Genomic DNA, 23,153 nt, shown 5'->3' with positions numbered 1-23,153 from the left:
GAAATTAAGGACAGTGAAAGAGAAGAGTGAATCACAAATGGTCAGTCTGTTGTCTGTGATAGGAGATTGATGGGTAACTATATTGGAATGTTTGAAGGTGACTCCACTCAGGAAAATTGGAAAGTTTTCATGGAAAAGAGGTAGGACCTGACTGTATCTATATTCCATTATAATACCAACTGTAACACAGACATGAGTCAGCACTGAACCCCCCGAATGATCATCACTTATACTGACATAAATAAGAAATATAAGGGTTTTTAAATATACATATATAGTCTACTTTGTATTGCAAAGGCATTATCTTGGACAAAAAAATCAAGTTTAGACCTGAACATGGTTCTTGGCTTTAGTTGTAATAAAATCTGTTCCACAGAATGAATACTTAATTGCAGGCTTTTAACTGAACATATTATGATAAAGAGCATTTAACTTTGACTGCCTGGTCAAAGATGACGCTCTTGTTGTCCCTAGATAGCGAGACAGCACCATCCAATGGCAGAAAGGCAACACTGCACACATTGTCAACTGGCAACTGGCCAGGTAAACAAACTTATTTTGAAAGAGGTACCGTTGTTTCCAGCTCAGAGCTTTGCTATACTGTGAATACCAGAGTTTGAACCTTTCATTGTTTATCTAATTCCATTATGATTTGTATAGCATGGTATTTCAAATTGTATCTCGCTTCAAGCATTACTAACCAATGATTTATTTCTATCTTCTATTGTATGTATAACCTTGGAGTGGGAGGTGAGGTGGTGAAGGTGGTCATTCTCATTTTGGGGGTGATCTCGGAGGGATTGGTGGGTTCGTAGGAGTGCTGCACGATCAGGGCGCAGGGAATGTCGCAACATGCTGGGGGCTGGTAATGGGTGGCGGTGGGGACAGTGGTGTTGGTGGTGTTGGCCGTCTGGTTCTGGGTCTGACCACCCAGGGCAAGAGGGTGCTCGTTGGGGCTGTGAGGGCACGGATCGGCAGCTTGCCTGGCAGATGAGCCATCTGCCTGTGTCTGGTGTGAGTATAGGATGTGTCAATGAGTGTGTGTGAAGGGACAGGAGAGGAGGGACAGAACGAGAGTGATAAAATAGGGATGTGGAGTAATTCATATTAATTTGTTGGTGTGTTTGTTTGCATGCATGTTGCATAAGAAGAGTCACACACACCCCAAAAAAAAAGAAAAAGGAAGCCAAACAGATAAACAGGCGGACAAACGGCAGACGGGTAGAAACAGAGAAAGGATATGAGACAGACGGGATCAGGCAGATGGATGGTAAAGTGGAGGAGAAAGAGAAGTAATTTGGAGAGACAGACAGGTGGGGGATGAGCGAGAAGAAAAACATGGCAGTCAGTCAGCACACAGAGTTAAGCAGGTCGTCCTGTGTTGTGTCCTCAGAGAGACATTCACACAGTCGTTATATACCTGGAAAGGGGAGATGTTTAAATGGCATTTTGTATTGCTCTCTCCCTCTCTCTCCCCCTCGCCCGCTACACCCCTCAACACAGTGTACTTATCTACAAAAACAAAACATGAGACAAAATATGAGAGCTTTGAGCCACAGTGACACAGATCATTTTATAGAGTTAGAACGAGGAGACTGGCATTTCCTTTCCAAACCGTAACTACTCAAAAGAACAAGAGTTGAGGTGCATCAAGGATGATACACAAGGAAGTGCCTGCTCTTCTCATGCTAAATCTACATGGATTATATGAAATATCAGACATGGTCAAAACAACAGACGCAACTATTATGGAAGAGTTCTGGCAAAGACAATTATTTTTGCTTTGACTATATGCAGCAGTAGAGTTTCCCGGTTTAAAATTAATGTGAATTATTAATGACTGATTCCAATGGCAGAACTCTTTCATACAAACCTCCTGAAAAACATATAAAGGCTGAAAAGGCTAAAGCAATACAGCCACCCTGTTATGAATGAAATGGGTCTAAAGACGCTGAAAAGCTGTTAATAGCTTGAAAAATAAACTTCAAAATAAAAGAAAATAAATATATCGGGAATTCATCAATTGAGACTCACTTTCTAAACAGTTTAAGGGCACCTTGATCCATATATATATATATATATATATTTTTTTTTTCTTTCTTTTTTTTTTCAAATCAGATATACACCATAATCATTACAAAGATAACCAGACATCATGCAGCCAAGCCAAAATGAGTTCAGGTGCTTTTGAGCACAGTAAAAGCTGCAAGTTGAAAGTAACTCATTGACAAAGTGTTACCTAAGCTATGAAAAGAACATGTGCGATGTGGCCATAATATGATCAACTAAAATGTTCACCATGAAGGGATTTCTGCCAGGGATACACTTACACACAATCCCCTTTATTTGGTGTACACATCTTTGTTACATGTGCTCAATCTTGATACATCTCTTATCACTGCTGATTTATGTGAGTCAGCTCTGAGAAAGAGTGTGTATTTGTGTTTGTAATTGTTTGAGCCAGATAGAAACACTCACAAGCCTCACATATAAAAATGGCGGCCATTCCACAATACAAAGCACAGACCCACAGCACAAACACTGACAGTCAAAAGCAGTTAAGACAGAATTACAGCATAAGGTATGAATGTAAATGCATGTAAAGACAATATGCACAGTATATGATTATGCAAGTATGTATAGGAAACAGACACAAGAGCTTAGCTGAATTAGATCTGGGGTAGTGGGTTTTGTGATTACATATATGCAGGAAGCATGTGTGGGTGCATGTATGTATGTATGTTCGTGGGGGGGGTGATATTTCAGCCATATGATTGGTGAACACAGTAATGATTTATGCCAGTATTTACTAATTTGAAGTGAATAACATCCATCGCAAGTTGTGTGTGTGTGTGTCTGTGGGTGAGATTCCTGACTGCTGAGAAATGGAGAAGACATGAATGGAAGAAGCACAGGGGCTTATGACGCACGTTTAAAACAAACTGAATAAATGTATATCTTGCATTAATGGGTCTCATGATACGGATTAACTCCCACAAAATTTGAGCATTTATTATATTGACACAAGCCTGACATGATGGAAGAGGTGAGTTAAATGGTGAACGGTGTATGCATGCATGTCAGAAGGCAAGCTTGTATGTGTGTGTATGTGTGTGTGTGTGTATGTAAATGAACCATATGAGGGATGCCGTTTCTCATATTCAAGGAAGACATATGTGGATATGTCTTTTGATTTTCTAACTTAAAAAATGATTAGCAACAATGTGAGTGGTGAGACCTAACAGCTAATGTCCATGTCAAAACTGACAAAACTTCAATGTGATGTGTTATCCAAAATGGGATATTTTGGTAATGCATAATACAAAATGTTTGATATTAGCATGAATTCCTTGCACAGTAAGGTCTCTGAATGTGGGAGGTAGACACTGGAAATAGAGGCTTCACGCCAACTCTTTGCTCCTAATTCATACACCCGGTGCCAGTGTGTCTCACTTGGCCAATTTTTCTACACCCATTCATAAAGAGTGGGTCACTGCACTTTTCTAATTCGAAGTTTGCAAAAATGCACAGGGGACTGCGTCTCATGGCCCTGTGCAATAGACTCAAGTGATGTTCGCATTTTCTGTGACAGCAATATGGTCGCCAATGAGTTCTTCATTTAAGGTGAGAGTGAGCAAGGAGCCTGGTCGAGTTAATTACAAGTTTTATGGTTTGCTTCACTTTATTAATTCAACTTTAGGAAGTTAGATGACATTAAACACACCAGACTTACTCCATTGGCCATGACTAAAGCCAAATTGCTAACAGAGGCAGTCTTTTCCCCAGCTGATAAAATGTAACATATGCAATTTATCTAATTAGCTGCTTTGAAGTTGACTAAAATTTGTCTTCCATCCTCCAGTGAGTCAGAGTATACTGCAGTGGCACCATCCTGACGCTCTACTTTTCTGTTCTGCTGCAACTATTGTTGCATCTTGTTTCTCATTTTAAAAAAATTTGCAGATGGCGATTCTATGTCTGGTATTAGCTTTACTTTTACATTTATTAAGAGGACATTTATTTGGGAAAATAGTATCTAAGCCACGGATTTGATTGATGAGGTGAGCTCTATTTTGCAGTGGCCTTTTACAGGCAAGAGTAAAACAAGTCCGTGCATGTCTTCTCAGCTCATCTGTGCTAATGACGTTTTATAGGAGTGTCTCACTAAAGACTTCCACTTTGATCATGTTCATACACATGAAAACTGAGGACAAAAGTTGAGTGGTGAAGAAATATACTAGGCTTGAGAGAAAAATTCAAATGTTGCTTACTCTCTCACCTCCACAAACCTGTTCAGTCGCTGATAGAAGTTATGAATTGTTGAATTCAGGAAACTACAAAAGTACTCAGACACAGCCCATCCAGTTCTAGTGTTGGAAGGGTGTGAACACAGGGGGTTTCAGATGCTGTTCATTGATCCGACAAGACTTTGAAGAATTGAAGCCCCTTTAGGTTCAGTAGTTACTCTAAGGACCCTTGAGCTAAACCAATTGCAATCAAAAGGCCATTGTTTCGACAGAGAGGAGGATAAAAGTCAGAGGTCACTCATCAAAATAATCATGGCTGACTGGGTGAGCTTAATTTTTACTAAGGCAGCACTGAAATGGCTGCAATACCAATACACAATTAGTTAGTACTGAGCTTGGATAAGCTATCATTTGGCATTTACTTTTTTTTAATTGTGTTGAAATGAAATCTTAATCTCTCTTCTGAATTAAAAAAAAAATAAAATTGGATATTATATGGCTATAATATTGTAGCTTTAGTGTTAGTGTCCTGTGCTTTGTCAAACTGTCCACTGGCTTGTTATATTGTTCTTGATGTCTGGAATTCTTTGGTATCAGCAAAACCTACAAATCTACAAAGAGAATCAAAGACTAGAACCATTAAGATCCCTGCTGTCCCTCCTATTCACTGTTAGAACTACACTTCTGCCTCCTGTGCTCAGTCAGGGGCTGATTCCACTGGCTGCTCTTGGTGGCTAATGAAGATAGTGGGGGGGCGGGTATGTTGCAGCTGAACCATACTGTGCTTAACATGACTTTGGCCTCAACTGATGTTTTAGCGTCTTTGTGGCTGCTCAGTGGTGGACAAGACCACTGGTCTGAAAGACAGATTAAAGCTGGTATCTGTGCGGGGTACTAGAGGTAGGTGGTATATGCTTTGTGTGTTTGCAATGGAGAAACTATTTGCCAGATAATAGATACGACTACTCAAACAAGTTTGAAGCAACAATGAGCTCTGCAATCTCTGTTTCAATCCCATACAGTAGGATCTCAGCATGATGAGATGTAGCGTGCTGGGTAAATATCTAATAGATTTAACTTGATTTACCGAAACAATTAGATGATGTAAAAATTAGCAATAGAGAAGAAACTAAATGAAGCTCAAGCAGACTGCAGTTAACCTCCTGTTGAATGTGTTGCTTTCTTCTCAGTGCATCTTCCGCTCATTTTAATGGCACATCATGCCAGATGCACGGGGAACTCGCAAATAGTGAACTGACTGAGATTGGAGAAGTCTGCATGTGACTATATAGCTCCAGCTTGTGTATTCATAGCAGTGCACAAGCCCCTTTGCAGCATCAGCAAGTCCAGCCAGAAACAGTTTTGGTTTCGAATAGGACTCTGCATGATGCTTGAATAAAAGTGAACCATTAAATAGAGCAATGAAGAAATGTCAGGAAAAAAGCCAATCACTTGCCACCGTCGATCAGTTTTAATCAACTGCATGTGGTATGTTGGACTGCAGTAAACAAAGCTGTATGAACCTTACTGTTAACTTACTTTGCTAAACAAACTCGTGTGCACTAGCGCAGAGTAAATGAGACATATAATTCAAGTCAAAAACCAATTAAACTTTTGCTTGTAGCATATTTCTGCCTTATGTAAAAGTCAATACATCAAATTACAGTCGAACAACTACTTCTGAATGAATCAAATCATCTTTCTCCAAAAGCTAGCAGGGGCAGTGATGTGGTGATGCAAAAAATCATTAATCATTTAGTTCATAAAGTTATCATGTAGAAAGTTTTCTTTAAATTCATTTTAAGGGGATTGGTGTGATTGGTCTTCTATTATGAAAACTTACCTGACCTGACACTCAATCATCATGGATATAGTCACAAATTTAATTCCCATCTTTTTGTAATAATTCCTAATTTGTACTTGGTGGGAATTTAAAATAGTATGACATCAAATATAAAGATGACAAGGCAGCCTTCTCTTAGATTGTTCTTTGTAATGTAATACATATTCACTTAATGATGAAACAATTCTACAGTTTTTCTTATTATCAAGTCATAATCTATATGTTAGCCATCACCTGTCACTATCCAGTCCATTCTCAAAAAGGTTAAGGCATTTTTTTTTTTTAAAGCTGAGGTAATTTACTTACTAATAATAGTCTCTATACAAAAAGTGAAAATATAATTTCACACGTTTACCTTTGTTTCAGTTCACCTGTAGCATGTTTTGCATACCAAGTCTGACACAGCAATTGTACAGTTTTGATCTAAGCCATTTACTCAAACATTTCCTCTCGCTAAGTTTTGGTTGAGACTGCAGTAGACATGGTGCGCAACAAGGTGGGCTTGGGTTAGAAATTGAATTGGGATCTGGTTCAAACCCCTGTCAAATCCTTTTTGGATAAAAAGGTTACTGGATTTTCTTTGTCAGTGTTACCTTTCTTGTCTTAGGTGGAGCAAACAAAACTCCCACATCACAAAAAGGATCAGGGAGAACCAGGGGAGGAAGTTGCTGGAGTTACTGGGATTGAATCAGCTAACATCCCTGCTAAGGTGACTGATATCACTGGGAATTGCTGCTTATGTATGAGGTGGAGTTTTGCCACTGTTACAGAGAATGGCATAAATAGCCATGTTTAATTCTACCACTGTGTTGGTTAAGTCACTCTGTAGCATTTCAACAACCCTTCAGGCTCCTTTTTTTGGATATTCTGCATGTAATGCTACCAACATCCTCTTTTCTCCAAAACGTGAACTTTTCAGAAAGATAAACTGTTAGATTACCCTGTTAGCACAGACATGTTTAACTGGTTCATCATAGCAACATTTTTGAATCTGAAATTTTGCAGGACACCAGCATTAACAGAGTCCTGAATATACAAGCACATACAAATTAATGCTATGAAAATATCCACACAGAGGCTGTAGGCTGTCCTTGGACCCCATTGGGGGTAAAGACATGAAAGGATACTGTAAATATAATGCAAACATGTTCCTGGGGTTTGTCTATGGTTAAACATTGTTGTTATTGGGCTTTCTGTTTCTGCACATTCAAATGAGGTAATGGATAATACATTAAAGATTAATAGTCCTGTGCAAGGTAAAGCACACAAAGTTCTAAAATAACACGGCGGGGATATTCCGATGGTCCATATCAGGAGTGAAGAGGTGACAAGTAATGAAGAAAATAATGAGGATTAAAAGATTCTTCAAAGCCTAAACTTTAGGTACATTTTTGAAAACAATGTCATCTCAACTGTTTCAAGTGTGATGAAGCTGAATAACTGTCCACATACTTCAGCTCGAGGCTGTAACTATGAAGAAAGAAGATTACAACATACATGTCATTTGGTATGACATGTATGTTGTACAGTGTAACTGGCCATACTTACATATCGAATTAATAAGGACTAAAAAGGAATAACACAGGTGGAAAATAAACATCCCCCACAATTAAGTTGACTTACATTTTCTTAATAATTTATAAGCATAATAATAACTTATGCTCACATTCAATTTGATTTTGGCTGAGAATGTGTCTTTGGTTTCATAATTTGATGGCAATTTTAACTAGGCAGACAATTAAAATGAATAAAAAGACATGATAATTTATAAGCTCACAGGAAAAAGAAAGTTTGACCTTTCTGCCTCGTTTATACTTTTTATAATACTGTACAGCTTTCAGGATGCAGCAGCACCAATACTATTTTTGACAGATGTGCAAAATAAAGATCCTTGCTGAATATTGCTGAATTTGCTTGTGTGGAAATTTACCTCAGGAGAGGCGACACTGTGGCCAAAAGAAGTTTTCAAAGGATCCAGATGCTGTCAGTGTCACAACACCTTCACAGTAAAGGCTCTGCTCATATTACTATTCCTCATGCGTCATGACTTTGATCAACTGCTGTTTTTTTGTCATCTGAGCATCCCTGGGCACAAGGTCTCTATAACATTGTTCTTCCCGTTCCTCAGTTAGGCTGGAAACTATCATCTGCCCACTCTTTATATTTTCTTCCCTCTATCGCCTTGATTCTGCTTCTGAATATTACACTGCTTACCTCCATTCTGTTAACAAAGTGACCTATGTTCTATTGCAGGCCCTACATCTCCTTCTGTTCCATTATTTATCCTTTCAGTCAGCCCATCTTTACCCTACCTCCTTGGAGGGGACCCTGGAGCCCTTCCTCCGTGACCACCAGCTTTCCACCATAGCAATGAGGCAGGAGAGCACCACGCCGGCTGCCAGCACACAGAAAACTCCTGCAAAGCTGTGGATGTCCAGGGCATTGCCACGGTGTCGTGTCTGAACAGAGCTGTAGAGGTCACAGGGACTGTCCTTGGGCCACCACTTGAGCTTGAGTATATCCATATCTCCGTTCTGCTGTAGCTCCAAGATTCTAGAGGATAGGCAGGAAAGGTGTGTAAGGACTAAATTTGTAAAATAAATATTGTACCTGTGTTGGGAAATCTGACAAAGTCAACACTTGTGGAAGTAAACATGCATGCAACAGCATATGTAAATGCATGAGCAACAAACTGGCAGCAAGTCAGTGTAACACATCGATTTCCTGAATTAGCATGGTTGCGAAGTATGATCACTTATGGTGCGGGTTCCACTTTTACAATCCCAGGCTGAAAATGTGTTTTATCTGTTCAAACCCGTCGGGCAGAATAAAAACAAATCCACACAAGTCAATTGCATAAAGGCTGACACCACTGCAGCTTTGACTGCAGATGCTATAACAGCTCTATTCCATTTGAGGGCAGTGTTTGCCAGTTGAAATCCTCCCTGATCCCTGACAACCATATTGGGCTGTCAAACTTATTATGACTAACATTAATATGTTTTGCAGCACAGCACAAGTACACTGCCACAATGTCATTATGCAGCCTAGCTTAGTCCTACGATTGATGGCTTCAGAGAGGATACAGCTCAGAGGGTGATAGGGTCCCTCTGTTAGACTTCAGCTTATGATTTAACTGGGTTGTTCGTTTTGGTTTGGAAGGCAGCTGCATATATACAGAAAGACGGCTAGTGGTTCTGTTAGTATTCGGTTGGATATTTAACAGACAGCCGGTGGTAGAGGAGCAAGAAGCACTTTGGAAGACAAAGAGGAAAAATCTCTCTCCAGGAATGCATATACCTCCACTCATAGACTCATCTACACAAAACAACTAGATGCAAGTGACAAACTAATGTTAACACCTTGATTGATACCGAAAGGGGAACTACACATCTAGAAATGAATTTATAAAGTTGAGTGCATGGATGCCTCAGCAAACTTTTACATGATGCATATGTGTGTACATGCAGACAGATGTTTGCAGGTGTATGCAGCACTTCCTGGGGGACAAATTTCTCCAGTAATTTTAATGACAGTATGTTGACATGAATGACAGGGCCCATCTCTCATTTTCCTTTTTCTCCATACAGAATACACAAAATGGGCCAAAATCAATCAAGGAATGCAAATGAGTCCTTCAGACAATTTCCATAATTAATTTAATCCACAATAACTAGAAAAACATGGCTCATTTCAATATAAATCAGCAAAATGGGCTCAGCACGTTGCTCAATAATCATGTCTTCCTCATTTAGGGACATTCTCTTATCACGCCCTGGGCACCACTGTGGTTTTGGGACCGGGAAACTGGGGAGCTGGGGAACTGGCATGGTGGAAATGCCATTTGTGATTTCAAACGATTGGAAAGAGAAGACAAGGAAAAGCGAGATAAGCATGAAACGCTAATTTGGATAGTAAATCTACCAACAGTGATTTTAAGAGGAGATCATGTCCACCAACTGCTGGCTCGACTGTTGGATTGTTTGGCTCGGATCAACGCATATTAGCGCCAAGATTAGAAAAGATGTTTAGATGATATGCAATATTGCCTCAAAACAAATTAAGTCAAACTGATCTGTGCTGATTACCAGACTTGTGTATATATTTTTCCAGTGGTAGTACAGTGGCAGCTCTGGCCTAGATATTTGCCCTGGTTGTTATACTACAGGCATTATAATGCCTCCGTGTACATAATTTTTGGCATCTTTTCAGTAATGTAGTGGGCTCTGCTCACATTTATTTTTTAAATGTTACCATCTTCCTTTGGATTGTATTGTTGAGTAAATCAGGATCACAGGCCTCAGACACAGATTCATGCTTGCCCATTCCTTGCACAGTCCAAGTGCTACAAGTCTGATTTCAGAAGTAGCAATAAAAAAAAAAAAAAAAAAAAAATTCACTGTTGTATGTAGGGCATGCAGATGATAAATAAGCTTCAAATGGATCAGATCAGGATTTTAAACAGCATCTGTGTTTAATCAAAATCAAAACAACCCACAAATTAGTTTGGTTTTTGTTGACAACAGCATGACAAAAAATAGTTATAAATAGTTGTAAATAAAGTTAAAATAAGTAATTTTCCGATGTATATTTTTTGCCTATTCATTTGTTGCTTTGACAACAGATGGTGCTCACGTGTGTATGGGTGCAAACAAGGGTGAACTTGGACAGACAGCTTCAGTGTAAGGCGGATTGCACAGAGACTAATGAGATGGAATAAGAACAATCCCACCTATTAAAAAGAAACCAAGCCAATATTTTGTTAAAACATTTAATCACTTCATTTCTGGGTTTGAATTTGGCTAATTTCTTAGAATATTTTTTGTGTGAGTTCAAGTCGTTTCATATCTGTCAAAAAAAGAGGCATGTTTCTGGTTTGGAGATGCTTTTGAAATTGAGTTATCTTTGAACCCAATTTGAATATTATGTAAAATGTGGAAGTTTTGTGTGGCACTTGAATAGTGCCAATAAGCAGTGGCATTTTCTTGTTTTGTCTACTTTAACATCTGTGAAAACAGTTACTGTGGCAAAATACTTTGGTGAGAAACACTAGAAAAGATGTTTTCTGGTGATCTTTGTGGGCGAACAGGTAAACACCGGATGTGATGCTAGCTGTAACGGTAAAATAAGCAAATAAAAAGAATAATTCTAAATACGCTAATGTTCTGTGTTGAGGTTACTGATTTCATCCATCAGTTAATAATTATTTTTTTGATGTGATTTTGAAATACTAAGCCAAACATGTCACTAAATGCCAACCTTTTTAATTTCTCAATAATCAAAGTGGTGCCAAGCAAAACAACAGAGATTAGCTAACAGCACAGGTCAAACAGATCCAAACAAGTAATAGCAACACTGAAAAGAAAAGAAAAACAAACAAACAAAAAAAAAAAAAAATAGGCCTTTTATCACAGAAAATAGGAATGCGACTAAACCGTATGAAACTGTAAGGGCTACAGATAGGGCTGAAACAATTCCACGAATAAATTTGAGTACCTTGATTACAAAAAAGGATTTTTTTCTGCCTCATTTAATTTTTTACAGAGCACAACGCGCTGACGTCATGCACGCAAAGGAAGAAGAGGAAGAGGGCAGACATGTTTGGTTTTAGCAGCGGGAAGCTAAATGATGAACCAAAAATGAGCCTACTCTGACTGCCCGGTCGACGGCGCCTCTCGTCTTGGTGCCTGTATCCACAGCTCTGGTCTTAAAAGCTAATTTTTTCTGTTCAGCACCTTCGAACAACTTAGATCAGGGTTATTTACCCTATTAGTAGATCACCCTACAACACAGCAGCTTTTGGGCATTTGTTTGTGTTTGCTGACACACGGAGAGTGACACTTTCACACAATACAAAGTCAATGCAGAGCTCTTGATTGTCTTCCCCTCCGGTATGGGCAGGACTTAAATGCACACTGTCTCTAGTGAGGAAAGATGTGACGACAAACGATAAGAGATGATAAAGATAAATGATTGTCTAAAAAAGGAAACTAATGGTTCATTATTAAGTGAAATATGTTATTTTCTCATGTATATTTATAATTGCTCTTTAACTAAACCAAAATATGTTTTATCTGATTACTTGATTAATTGATGGAATTTTCAGTAGAATACTCGATTACTAAAATATTCAATAGCAACAGCCCTAGATACAGAGCAGAAGAGATTTATGATTCCAGACAGAGAGCTTCTTCTCTTCCCATTATTACAACATGTCTGCCAGTGGAGCTCATCATCGATCATTCTGCAGTAATTGGCCTATCAGAGTTGTGCAAAGATGCTTCCTGATAGGCTCTTGAATAACGCCTGAACAGTGACATAGTCAGAACACACACATAATGACCTTTACATTTTTCTCATCGTGGTTAAGATGCCTTTACCCTGCTCACAGCTCAACTATGAATGTACTGGTTTGATCCTTGACGAGGAGGAATTAGGACTGTTCTGCTAAAATCACGTGATGCATGCATTCATGTTTTCCTAGACATCAAAATACTCAGCGCTGACTGAATCTAGGCCAAAGGTGGTAACCAAAAATGAAGAGGAAGGTGCTTTCATGTCACACACTAAGTGACCAATAAGACAGACATTCAAACAAATAAATAAATGGAATATATACGTTTGTTCTTGATAATGCCTTAGTCTTAAGGTTAGTAATTTACATCATTACCAGTGTGTTTCAACACATAACCGCACATCAGTGGTTAACAAGGCCTAAAAAACACCTTTGTTAACGGAATGGAGCTATCAGAGAGGGAACACAGAGAACTCAAGCAAGGTGATGTTCATTTTTAACTTCACAAGAGCAGTTACCACTGAGCTTCATTTTTCTCTATCCCATGTTTAACGGCCAGGATGAAAGGCCCCCATGACAAAAACATGGGTTGAGTCAAGGTTTCCCACAGCACACCATCCATCTAGATTTTTAATTTGGCTGTCGCTGTCTAACCAAAGAAACACATTTTCCCTTGACAAAATTCACAAGCACACAAATTTCCCCTTGGCCACAAATGTGGGAAAAAACACACATTAACACAGAGATGCGAATGCATGCACAATCAGTAAAGGCCCTGCAATATTGCAGTGCATGGGTTCTTCTGAAACAATGACTAACTGATATATTGAGAGCGAGGTGCAGCTAATTAAAGAGTGTGTATGTGCATTTTTGTGTCAGGGCCTTTCTGTGTTCATGAGAGATCCACTACATTACGCAGAGATAGATGGGAGTCCATGATAGAGCACAGGAGAAGTCATCTGACAACTCATTTATTCAACCCCACAGCAGTGTGTTTCTTTCCTTGCAGATTTTTCTTAAATGCTTTCATCTTAATTTCAGTCTGAATGTGTGGAATATTGAACTCAATGTACAGTTACATATGCTCCTTCGTTTTCTTTCCTCTCTTCTTCAAGGCTGTTTGTGTTTCTTCATCAAGACATCATCAGTCAACACACTGCTGCTTGAAGTATCAGAAAATGGATCTTAGAATTTAAGCCTAGTCCACACATTGACAGTTTCATTATTAAAAGAAGTTCAATGAATGCATTTTCAGCTTTTACTCACAAGCAAACTGCACTATAGGACACTAAATACAGACTTTTTAGAAAACTCCTTATGAGTGTGAAACTTGGTGTTGATGTGTAGACAGAGTTTTTTTTTTACTTTAGTTGTGACATCATTTTTGTTACTTGTTATTGATTCGTAGAACAGGTTTTTTTCAGGTTTCTGATTGGCTAGCAAAGCAATTGACACTGAATAGCCACTGCTATTCACTGTTATATTGCTGCTTGTTGCCTTAATATGTGTGTGTTGACAGAGTGTGTGAGTGTGTTTCTGTGTTTCTTCTTTTATGAAGAATAAACAGAAAAAACTATAAATCAGTTGGGCATAAGGACATATGGTACCGGCATTACTGGCAGGTGCTGCATTGTATAACCCTGTGGTTTAATGTCAACTGTTCGCTAACAACTAATTAAATGCATCGTCAACTAAAATATGCAATATATGTGAGGGTTTCAATGTCAGTGTCAGCTGTAGACATGAGGGGAAAAAATGACAGTGCAAGGGTTAATTTAACTCTGTGTGTCTTTTCTGTCTTCTGTTGGTGAAATAGTTCCTGCATATGCATACGTGTGCACGTGCACCATGACTGCGTGGGTCTCTTTTAAACCTTGTATTAGCCATTTGTGCATGCATGTGCGCGTCTTGGAGTGCAACTATGAAGCAGCTGGTGTGCTGTGAGACACATTAACACCATGTGTGCGTAATGAGTTATCACCTTTCTTTAAAATTGTTGACTTCGACTTGGGAGATCTATAATGACTTTAACACTTCCATTGACTGATAATGCACATGAGCAAGGGTTACTAGTGTGGGCAATCACCGTATGCCTGCATGCGTGCGTGTGTGTGTGTGTGTGTGTTTGCGGTGTGTCAAAGTGTTTATGCTCTGTTTCTCCCTCCTTCTTCTCTCTGCAGTGCCTGATACTGTGTGGAGCAGATGTTGCCATGGCAACTGTATGGCAGCAGCCTTGATGGTGGGATGATCACACATTATTAGTTGACTCAAGCTGAAAGGAAGAGAACCATAGTGACTTAGATAGGGTATAGAAGTGAATGCATCATGTTAACGACCTCCTAATGAATCCAGACATGTACAAACATAAGTGAGCATGTGCACAAAGTGAAGCTTTGAAAAGATTTGAAAGATTCAAATAAAGAATGCAGTGTGCAGCCTTTAGGGAGACATAAATCTGTTTCTTCTGTTTCCCATAATCTGCGTTTTGATTGGTTCTTTCCTTATGAGTTTCAATTGATATCCCTACTGGGGGGAAAATGGACCATTCAGAGATTTCACAGTGTGTTGCTGCACCACTGCCGGGGTATAGACTGTCTTTCATATTGTATTTCAGACTATACTGTGAAGGAAGACTTTTGAGTCTGTTATCTCAGCACCTGGCAAAGTGTTCTTTCAGTCACTGGTATTGATGAACTCTCCCTAGATATATTACAATTATTTCCTCCAATAGGGCAAAAAAATCTCACTTAAAGGCTCTTTCAAATGCACTGCAACTCCATATCTTGTTCTTATTCTGCAGTCTTTCCCAGGCCCATCCATGAAGCCTCTATAGATGCTGGATAAGTGCCCAGCTGATCTTTCCATCAGGGGCAGGTTTTACTGCAGCTGTAGCCAGTTAAAATTCAGACCAGTGTGAGTTAGATGATCAGGCATTATGTGAAACACTTTGGTGCATTTCGGAGCTGGCTAAATAGTCTTTACCTGTTTCTGTGAGAGGTGACGAGGCATCGTGTGTCATCTTAGAGTCCTACTGTATGAGGAAAAGTGAAAGAGGTTGGCTGCAAAAACAACTGTCTTGATCTTTTATATGAATATTCCTATCCTGTCATCTCTGTAGCAAACACAATTTTAAGTTGGTGACAGTGAAGGGTAGAAGTTGCAGTGAGGTGAGAGGTGGAGAGAGAAGGAATATGAAGAGAGAGGGAGAAGTGAATGAGCATGAGGAGAATAAGGAAATGGATGATCGTGAAAGAAAATGAGAGGGTGGCAGAGAAAGTGGAGTGTGTCTCGCCGTGGAAAATCATACAATAGAGCAAAGAGTAGCGCAGCAGAGAAAGCAGGAGAGAGGAGGTGGATCGAGTCAGCTGAGAAAAAGAGAAGAGTATATACAATGAATGAAATGAGTGAGCAGAAGAGGACTGTCGAATGAAATGAGCAGAGAGATAGGGGATGGAGAAGGGGGGATGAAAGACAGAAGTCTATGCTAAAGTGAGTTTGTTACTCAGGTTCGTTGTCAGCTCCTTAATGGAGAACAACGCTGGGATGACACTTCAGTTACTAGCTTAACACAAAGCTGGCAACATAAGCGGTCTCTGGCTGCCTCCCTGGTATTAGCTTCACTGGAAAACATGATGAACAATTATGTTCATATAGTAATATAAGAAAAAAAAAAAAAAAGTTTAGTTTGAAAGCAGTTCTGAAGACTGCTGTGTCAGAAGAGTTTTTGAAATTTTTGTTGTCAGAAGCCAAACATGTCTTAGAAAATATGTTATTTGTGAAAATATCTGCACCAAAGCAGGTACAGTGAGAGGGGTTCATATTGGCCTTTTTGTTATTAACCAGGCTGTTGGCATTTAAATTCAAAGGAAAACACACCCAGAGTATTGGCTGTAGTTTTCCAGGTAGGCGAGAGTGGCATAGTGATTAGGGAAGTTAGTCTTCAACTAAAGAGCTGAACTCCAGCTGTTGTGTCCAAAAACAACCCACTAAAGTACCTCCGAAGAAACAAGTTAAAATCCTGCTGAACCAAACTTTTGACCTGCCTGTGGAGATGACGGGGAATCAATTAAGTATCAGATTCTGATTATTATATCATGTTTTGCTGGTTCAAAGACTGAACCAAACTTGCCGCTCTGATAAAAATCTAAAAAAGCTAAAAGAACAACTACAAGCTGACCTATGCTGCAGTCACTTCCTTTATTTTTCCAAATTACTAAACCACTTTGCAAGCAGGTCACTGACTGAGCCTTAGTGGGAGCCTGAGAGACAGAGCATCAGCAATGCAGTCAATGATGGAAACCTGTTCCTGCTCTCTTCGGGTGTTTCAGGTCAAAAAGAAGAGCTGATAGAAGTTGAGACTGACACATGCTGACACATAGCCACACATCAATATCCAGGTCTCTGCCTATTCAGCCCCCCTGGAGGTATCTCAGAAAGAAATATCGTTCCACTGCCGCTGATGCATATTTCAGTTTGTTTGTAAGCAGATTTATTTTAGTGCAAAATATGAAAAGAGTGAACCACTGGAGTCTTTCCAGTGACCTTCAGAGTTTTAAACTGCTCAATTTCTCTGCATTACTTTAGTGGCAGAAATAGTATGCTGGCCTCACAGTTACAAAATGTACAATTTGGTTGGATATTGAGGAAATAGAATCTATAAAGCTGGGTGGTTATTAGAGAAAGACAGTCGGGTGCAGATGACATACTACTGAACAATATCATACTCCTGGATTTTAAATGTTTCTTAGCTATAGCTCTGAAACACTGACTTTTGAGAAATGCCAACAGATTCTCACAATGATGATGAATGATTGGTGAGGGTGGAAAAGATAGGAGAAATTGGCTTTGATGTAAAAGATGTGAAAACATCGGTGCACAGATCCCCAGACTGGTCTGAATGAAGCCTGAGCTGATTGATGGCCTGATTACAAAGTTATGAATCAGTTTTATATTGTTGCTGTGCTACTGAATACTCCCTCTGATCAGTCTCTGCTCCTCTCTGTCTCTCATAAGACTTATCATAGTAACGTCGGACAGCACTTTCCGAGGGAAACACAAAATGTCTGACACGATTCACTACACACCATTTGTTTTCATTGACAATGGGGCTTTGTAAAAAATAAAAATGCAATATATTATGTTTCTGAATTCATGTGTCAAAGGTAACAAAGTATTTGTTCCCTTGTTTTTGATAAATCTATTAGCAGGTCAGCACTATCACGCTCATAGAACTGACTTATGTTAATTAATTCCAAGAGCTTTATCAGATTGTATCATATCCCATTAAATCATATCAAATTGAGAGATGCACAGCTGTAACAATTAGGATGTATAGGTTTAAGCTCCATTGTGATTGTCCAACAGGTGTGAACTACAAACACCCCCCCATTATAGATGCAGCAGGGACCTTCCACTGTGGTGCCAGTGTTCATCCCAATATTGAAAACCAAGAATTCACATACGGGAGGTTATTTACCCTGGTGTATTTGGCCCCCCTGGTAAAGTTTGCAAAGCTTAATTACTCCACTTAGCACTCAGAGGGTCCAATGTCATACACTTTGTCAACAAAGTTTTCAATTACACATCATTAAAGCACAGCATGGGGATGAACTGGATCATCCCCATGCTGAACCATGACAAACAACACAGAAGTCACACAGTCATCAACAGCCATTAAGACAAAAGTGACAACGAAAGAGAGCGAGCCACCTCCCCATCACGAACTGTGATTAATAAAGATTTAATGAATGTGCTAAGTGTGTGGGCTGACTGTGATACATTGGTACAAAAGTGACAGCTTTAGTGCACAGGAGTTTAGAGCAAAGTCAGAGAGAGAGCGAGAGTGAGGTGGAATTAATTGACACTTGATATTAAATCAGTTTTTTTCTATCTGGAACAATGTCACTGACAGTAACTGACTACAAACAGTGACACACACGCACACCCACTTTGCCCATCAGAAAATGTCATTATTTTCCCCCATGGACTGTGATTGATGTATTGTATTGAATGCACTGTGTAAAATGACTGTGTGTATTATGGGGATGCAGAAATCTATAAAGTATATGGAGAACCATTTTGATGATCTTGCAATTGCTATTTGAATTATATCTGGTTGTCTCTTTTCCTACACTGTTATTTCCTTCCTATACGATCAAAGTTTTAATTAAAATTTGGGAGCCATAATATGAAATTACCATGGCCAATGAAAGAACACAGTTTATTCAGAGAGGTCATTGAGGTCTGTGACGTTATAGTTCAATTGGCAGTGGCCCATTACCCACAGGCCAAAAGAGTGCATTTTGCCACCTGTCGTAGTGGAGGCAACATGATTTCAACAAATAAATCGATTTCACTCCCATGCATGTACACTGGGACATGAGCAGAAGTCCGATGAGATGGCTTTATTGAGCTATAACCATAGCTCGACTTAACTGTGCGTGTAAAGTTAGCTGTTCACTAGGTCTCATACCCTACATCCGTGATCCGTATGGTTTACCCCCCACGGTTCCAAACGCACATATTTTGCAGATTGGCTGCGTTTTATTCTGAATTATGATGATTGGTTGAGTAAGAAAAAAAGCTAGTTGTAACTTCCCACGAGCAGGTCTTGTCAGACTTACAAGTGCAGTGTGACAGGTTGGCAAGCGGAGGAGCATAAGAGCTGGAGAGGTTCCCGTGTCATTTAAATCAGCTGTATGGGAGCACTTTGGCTTCCCTGTCAACTACAGTGACAATGGAAGGTCAGTACACAAAACTGTCACGGTGTGTCGGCACAGTGGCATGAGAAAAATCATACAAGCATGGTAATACATTGTGCATGACCACCCACATGAAGCAACAAGACCCGAGTGTGTCAATGATGACCACAGAAAGAAAGACAACACAGCAACAACTCATCACAGTTGCTTTTCAGCGAGAGGGTGTTTTCGCAGGCGACATGGTGTATGCACTCTCCCCAGACAGTACGGACATCCTCATCTTTTTGCAAAAGTTGTAAATTCAGGTCTGCCTTGCTGTCTTTCTTTCTTTCTTTTGTGAGAAGAGAAAGACTGCTCTAATTATCCAAACTGAGTTTTGTGATTCACTGCATCTCTAAGAGACAGAGACAAATAACCACTCACACTCAGCCCTACGGGCATTTTAGAGTCACCAGTTGACCTAAGCATGATGTTTAGGTCAACAACGGTGAGAGGAAGCTGAAGCACCCGGGGGAAACCAACGCAAGCGCGAGGAACCCACAAACTGAATGCCGAAAGGCCCAAGGCCTGGGAACCGAACCCATGACCGTCTTGCTGTCCAGAGAGACTTTCAGCGTAAACAAAATAAACCTGACAAAATTGCAGATAATCAAGACAATATGTGCTTTGGTTCTTTGCTCCTTTTGGCCCTCCAAAAAAAGATCAATAATTGAAGCTGAAAGTCATTTTCCCATGGAGGAGTTTTGACAGTTAAATGTGTTTTTCTCTACTATAGGTTCATGATCTCAACCATGACTACAGTATGGCATACTATCAAACAAATAAGCTAAAGCTGCTTTAAATACTTTTTTTTTTAAACAGTAAAATAAAAAACAAAACATTCATACAACACAGAATTTATTTATTTATTTTTTTATTTTTTTTTTGAGAAATTGCCCAAGTGGTTATTTTAAACAGTTTCCCATTCCCTTTCTGTCAATTCCTGGTCAATGAATAAAATAATTTTAAGCTTGTCGCTGTAATGCCATCCATTCTGTAGATGTGTGTTCTCTGCATAGTTGTGAGTGTGTGACCAATAGTGTGCAAAAGTCCTCATTTTAATGTTCAGGTGAAATTAGAACTTGTATGGAGTTTTTACAAGAACACTTAGAGAGACTCTTTTGAAATACTTTACAGTTTTGGCAGCGGAGCACAGAGCTAATAGTACAGGAGCAGGTATTATACTCCAAGCCCTCTGCACACAGTGTTTACAATCCTTCTGCTGGGACTAAAATGTAAGATTTACAAAGACAGCTTTAAAAGCCAATTATATGTGTCCTTCAGTGGTACAGCTTGGGTTATTTCTATCATATACATTTCCAGAGGAAAACTCAACTACACGATTCATAAAATTTCACTTCAAGGTTTGCAATAATCAAATTTTCACAAGTTCATGAAGTGATTTTTCTTAAGCTATTGTTGACAACTTTACTGTCATGAGAGCTGCTGATATAAACTCTGGCTAGAACAATGAAAGCATCACAAACACACTATTTTATGATCTATACTGTGTACTTTATATTCATCCGGCTCAGAGCTGTTTCATATCACACTGGAACAACTTTAAGTGCAAAACAGAACTTCTTCCACAATAGTGCCACATCACTTATTGCGGTTTGTCTTTGATTTATTTTCTGGTTATGGTTTCAATTAAATACATGAAGTAGTACAGATAGAGACACCATTGAAGAGTGAATGTGTAGATTGCTGGATTTACGACTGAAATAAAGGAAAGCTACAGCAAGGATTTTAGGAAAAAAGGAGAAGAGGTTAGGGTTAGGGTTCTTAAATCACATGCACACAGAATTACTTTCTGTCACTCTGCTTTCTCTTTCATATATGTATTTAAAATGCAGCAATAAGGGAACCACATTACTGAAGTTAAAGAGCAAGTGACTCCTTCTTACTTTCATTATTCACATGAAATTCATGTTCAACAACCCAATACTGCGTTTTATTGAGGAATCTCCTAGAATTTTATTTTTCTGTTATTGTCAGAAAACCATTATCTTTATGCAGGAAAAGGGATGAAGAATAAATCTGAACAAACCATTTTGAACTCAAAATATTACTTCTGTCACATTTTTCCAACATCTGAACTCATTGGCTGAGGAAATCGGATCAGTTGATGGCTGATATTAACCATGTTAGAATATTACAAGGCACAGACATGATGGCTCATTTTGTTTCAAAATGAAGCACATTTCTGGAGTCTGCAAACTGCTACAATTAATCCAATGGTCTCTCAGGTTGTCACTGTTGTGTGCATCATTTGGCCACTGAAGAATGCTCTCACAGCCATGGCCCACACAAACAAAGCTTGATGTAGCTCTATTTTAAAAAGCACTCAACTATCAGCTATCAGGTCACTGATGATCACTCGCCTGCAGCTAGGTAAAAAACAATGATGTGAATAGAGCTCTTTCACTGAATTTAGTCTAACAAGCAGTCTGCACAATCAAATCCATATCAGTATTATAAATAGTTTTATTGAAGACCTAGAATTTTTTATAGGCTCGAATTTAATAGCAGGATTTTCATGGAAACAATCCTCTGATAGCAAAGCACTGAATTTAGAGAAAACACAAGAAACTTGTGTGACAAAAAATAAATAAATAAAAAAAATAAAATTACCTTCCTAGCAACAAACTTTCACCCTGCTCTGTGCCCTACAGATACTATCCAACTAGGCCAGTGAGCGGTGATAGCTATCATGTCTTTGGGGTCATCAGGTGGGAACCTCCTTTCGTCTGTGTTTCGTCTAGTTAGGCCCACAACACCTCCAGGAGGCTAGACAGTGATCACTGGCGTTCCAGAGTCACACCCCTAATGCCAGCCATCACCACTCCTCACACAAAGACAACTATCTCAAACAGCACCACTGTCAACTACTCTGACCTCTCACCAACTGCACCAGTGAAAGCGGGGTGGGGATACAGACCCTGGTTTGGGTAGGGGGGAGAAATAGAAGATAACATAATGAGAGTTTTACTGTTAATTCTTAGAAACATTTATCATCACCTCTCTTTAAATTTGTTGTATTTCATCATAGATGAAGCCAAGATTTCAATTCTATAGTTCTATTCGTTATACCACAAAAGGAGATACCTAATTGATTTTGAAGTGAAATTGTGAATGTGTTCAATAGTCACAATGAAATGTCTTGCCCACAGTTTATCATCTGAGACTGCAGCAAGTTCAAGATGTCCATCTGCTGTGGATTAAATCTTCGATTTGCAATTTTCACTTCAATGCCTGCAGATAGACAGACAAAATAATATATGCCTGTGAGGGACGGTTTATTTATTTCCAGAGCCTTGCCCCTTCAGCGTTTTAAAACAACTTGTCAGAAGCTGTCAATTTAAATTAGTGGACTAACCCTTTACGCCACTGTTTTTCTTTGTCTGGTAAATCTGCAGGCTGTCTACATCAATCTTAGAACAGCAGCACCCACAAGCATGTATCACCCATTATGTGTTCTACAGTGCCGTCAAACACACCCTGATTCACACAGTCCCATGCAAAAACAGAGACACGGGCATGAAGTGGTGCTGCACTTGAACTTGAGCAACGGCTCCTTCACAGAACAAAAAGGATGGAAACAATGAAGTTGTTGCAGCTTGTGCATCTACACAGAAACTGCCTGTCTTTCTGATTGTCAAAACAAATGCATTCCTTTTCATCTCTCATATTACCACCAGGGAGTGACAGATAGTAAACACTCCTCAAGCAGAACACACACACACACACACACACACACACACATAAATATTGAGTAGATTCCATCGTCAATAAAATCAGACTATCTCTAACTATTTGTAATCAAGTTAATTTTAGCAATAACTAATTATGGACACAGAAATAATCAAATAGACTGATCAGCAAATAAATCTTTTAAAATATAAATATCATTGTAAGTCTATTGGGTGAAACTGAACTGAGGTTTCTGTGGAAGAGTGTTAATATAAATATCTCGTATGAGAACATGACTATATTAAAGTAATACTCAAAGCATGTATAGAAGTCAG

At 39.2% G+C, this 23,153-nt stretch overlaps 1 protein-coding gene across 1 annotated transcript in view; it reads right to left on the bottom strand.

Annotated features, from left to right (window-relative positions):
* Positions 1–23,153, bottom strand: part of grid2 (glutamate receptor, ionotropic, delta 2) — a 427,408-nt gene that overhangs the window by 2,439 nt on the left and 401,816 nt on the right. Inside the window, exon 15 of the mRNA XM_029511194.1 lies at positions 8,403–8,643. Coding sequence (XP_029367054.1) covers positions 8,403–8,643 — 241 coding nt within the window. The remainder of the gene's footprint in view (positions 1–8,402; positions 8,644–23,153) is intronic.

This window comes from Echeneis naucrates, chromosome 9 (genome assembly GCF_900963305.1).
Source record: "Echeneis naucrates chromosome 9, fEcheNa1.1, whole genome shotgun sequence".
NCBI lineage: Eukaryota > Metazoa > Chordata > Actinopteri > Carangiformes > Echeneidae > Echeneis > Echeneis naucrates.
This window is presented reverse-complemented; position numbering and strand designations above follow the sequence as displayed.